Source organism: Myotis davidii, unplaced genomic scaffold, assembly GCF_000327345.1.
Source record: "Myotis davidii unplaced genomic scaffold, ASM32734v1 scaffold534, whole genome shotgun sequence".
Classification (NCBI taxonomy): domain Eukaryota; kingdom Metazoa; phylum Chordata; class Mammalia; order Chiroptera; family Vespertilionidae; genus Myotis; species Myotis davidii.
In genome coordinates, this window is record NW_006286678.1 from 5,337,834 (window position 1) to 5,340,640 (window position 2,807).

At 50.8% G+C, this 2,807-nt stretch overlaps 1 protein-coding gene across 1 annotated transcript in view; it reads left to right on the forward strand.

The window, feature by feature from the left end:
- Positions 1-2,400: 2,400 nt before the first annotated feature.
- Positions 2,401-2,807, forward strand: part of LOC102760327 (olfactory receptor 13J1) — a 1,630-nt gene continuing 1,223 nt past the window's right edge. The window contains exon 1 of the mRNA XM_006758495.2: positions 2,401-2,803. Coding sequence (XP_006758558.2) covers positions 2,738-2,803 — 66 coding nt within the window. The 5' untranslated portion in view covers positions 2,401-2,737. The remainder of the gene's footprint in view (positions 2,804-2,807) is intronic.

The window sequence follows — 2,807 nt, forward strand, 5'->3', positions numbered from 1 at the left end:
GTCCCCGGGAGGTGGCATTTGAACCGATCTTTGTAGCCAGGAGAGAAGTGAAGGCAGGATGGCCACTGTGGGCTCTGCAGACAGACCCCCTGCCCTGCTTTGGGAACCAGAGCTCCTCAGCCACACCCTTCCGATCCTCTTCCCAAAGACCCCACCCCAGCGAGGGTAGGTAGAGAGGGAGGCGAGAGGGAGGCACGGTCCTCACCATGCACGGGAAGGCAGGACAGGACACTCAGCTGGTGTGGTGACTGTCCCTGCTCTGAGGTTCCTTTGTCCTCCGGGTTCATCCCAGGCAGAGTTTGCTCCCCACCCTCAGGGCTGTTCCTTCTCTAGTGACATTTCCATGGCCGAGCTGGTCTCCACAAACCTCCTCCAGAGAGAAGCAGTCCTGCCAGGCCTCTGGCACCCTGGCCACAGGTCCAAGGGTCTGTTCCGTGTGTGTGTGTGTGTGTGTGTGTGTGTGTGTGTGTGTGCGCGCGCGCGTGCGTGTAAGAGAGAGCAAGAGTGAATGCCTCTACATATGTACATACTCTCATGGGAATGACTGTTCATGTACACACATGAGCGTATGTGTGCATGTAAACTCCTAGGCACATATGTGTGTACCTGGGTGTCAAACAGGTGTTTGTGCACACACATGTAGGTGGGTGCATATGTGATGACCCTATGTGAGTGTTTTCCAGCAGGTAGCCAATGGCTGCAGAGGTCTGCGAGTACTTAGGGGATGAACTATAGTATGTGGAGCCATATAAAGAGGAGGTTGTGGCCTGACCTAGACCCAGCGCTGCAGGCAAGCACACCACCACCACTGTGCCTCCCCGCAGCCCGGGCACTGTGCCTGCCACTACTGACACTGCTACATGGGGTGCGTCTCCAGAAAGCCAGCCTCAGAGTTTCCCAGCTGAGTCTTGGAGGAAGCTCAAAGCTCATCCTCCCCTGAGCCCACAATGTCTCTATACACAATCAGGCTGAGGCCAGACCTTCTATCTGAAGTCCAGAGCTAGGTCCGAGCTCTCCTTACTGCATAAGTGGCCCTTTATCCCCTGAAGTAGCCACTGGACCCTGTGTAAAAATATGTCTGTGGGAGTAATGGGCTTCCTGTCACTGGAGGCATGCACACAGAAGCAGGATGAGGTGAGGCGTGGAGATTGGAGAAGCTTTCTACCTGGGAATGGTTTGGATTCAGTGACCTGGGGGCACTGTGTCCTCAGTTGTTCCCCTAATGCCTCGCATGATGTCTGTACGTAGTAGGAACTCCATCACTTCTTGATTCCAGAAAGAATAAACACAGGAGGACTAAAAGAAGCAAATTGTCTCATGCAAGGGAATTGCTGACAGGAACTGGTACTTAATCCAGACCCAGGCTTGGGCAGTATGTCCCGTGGGTTTACTGGCACCATGCCAAGTACCTGACACTAAGGAAAGGCTGAATCATGCTCCTCAGCTAGGGAGAATATTGCAGGGGAACATCAGGGAAGGGCCTCCATCTAGGGCAGCAATGGCGAACCTTTTGAGCTTGGCGTGTCAGCATTTTGAAAAACCCTAACTTAACTCTGGTGCTGTGTCACATATAGAATTTTTTTGATACTTGCAACCATAGTAAAACAAAGACTTATATTTTTGATATTTATTTTATATATTTAAATGCCATTTAACAAAGAAAAATCAACCAAAAAAATGAGTTCGCGTGTCACCTCTGACATGGGTGTCATAGGTTCACCATCACTGCTCTAGGGCAACAAAAGGAACCACCACCATTTGGGGCTTGACAGAAGCAAACATGCGCCCTGAGCATGGTGTAGCTGTCACAGTGCTGCCAGGGACCCACTTTGTGACCTCAGTTTCCCCACCTGCACAATGGGAGCTTTGACAAAGTGACCTCTCAGGGTGCTTTCCATGCTGATGCCCCAGAATTCAAAGCACCTCGGGCTCGGGCCCAGAGAAAATAGGTTTGGGGCTGAGCTAAAAGGTCCATCAAATTTTAGCTCAAAAGGCCATGATAAAGGCAGATTCTGAAGGTCAACTGACATACAGTGGCTGATGAAGCAGGTCGGGGCGGGGGGAGCAGATGGATGCCCATTGAGCTCAGAGGCCAGCAGCCCCTCCAGTTCAAGGCATAACGTATGCTTCATGCATGGAGACGAGAGCTGACCCAAAGAGACAGTCAGATTTCTGCAGGCTGAGGGACAGAGGAGGACATTCCAGTAGTGGGAACAGTGCAAAGCAGCAGCTCAGAGGCTTCCTCAAATCAGGAGGCCCCTCAGAGACAAGCTAGCCGATTGGTTCTCAGTGTGGTACCTTGTCCAACAGCAGCAGCAGCACCCAGATCTACTGAGTCAGAAACTCTGGGGAAGGAGCCTGGCAATGTGTTCTAACAAACTTGCCGGGTGATTCTGGGGCATGTGAGGATCTCTGGTCCGGCCCATTGAATATTTATCTATGGTAGGTTGATGGATGCTCTGTAAAAGGAAGATCCATGGTCAAATAAGTTTGGGCTTTGCATATTCTACACTGCTTTTGGAAAGTCACAAATCACACTGGCATAGCAAAGGCTCTGAGAAGTCCTGTAGTAGAGCTTTTTTTATTTTTGATTAATCCAGTGTTGTCTCGATTCGATTTTTCAGTTTGCCTACTAACATTGCCATTCACGCTCAGGGAAACGCTGATTTAAATCATTTTTCCCATTGATGAATTGCAGCCTAAAGGTACAGGGATTGCCCCAAGTCACAGAGAGAGTATGTGTCAGAGCAATATGCCTCATCCCAGAAGAGGCTCTGTGGGCTCCCCACCCACCTACACCCTCTTTC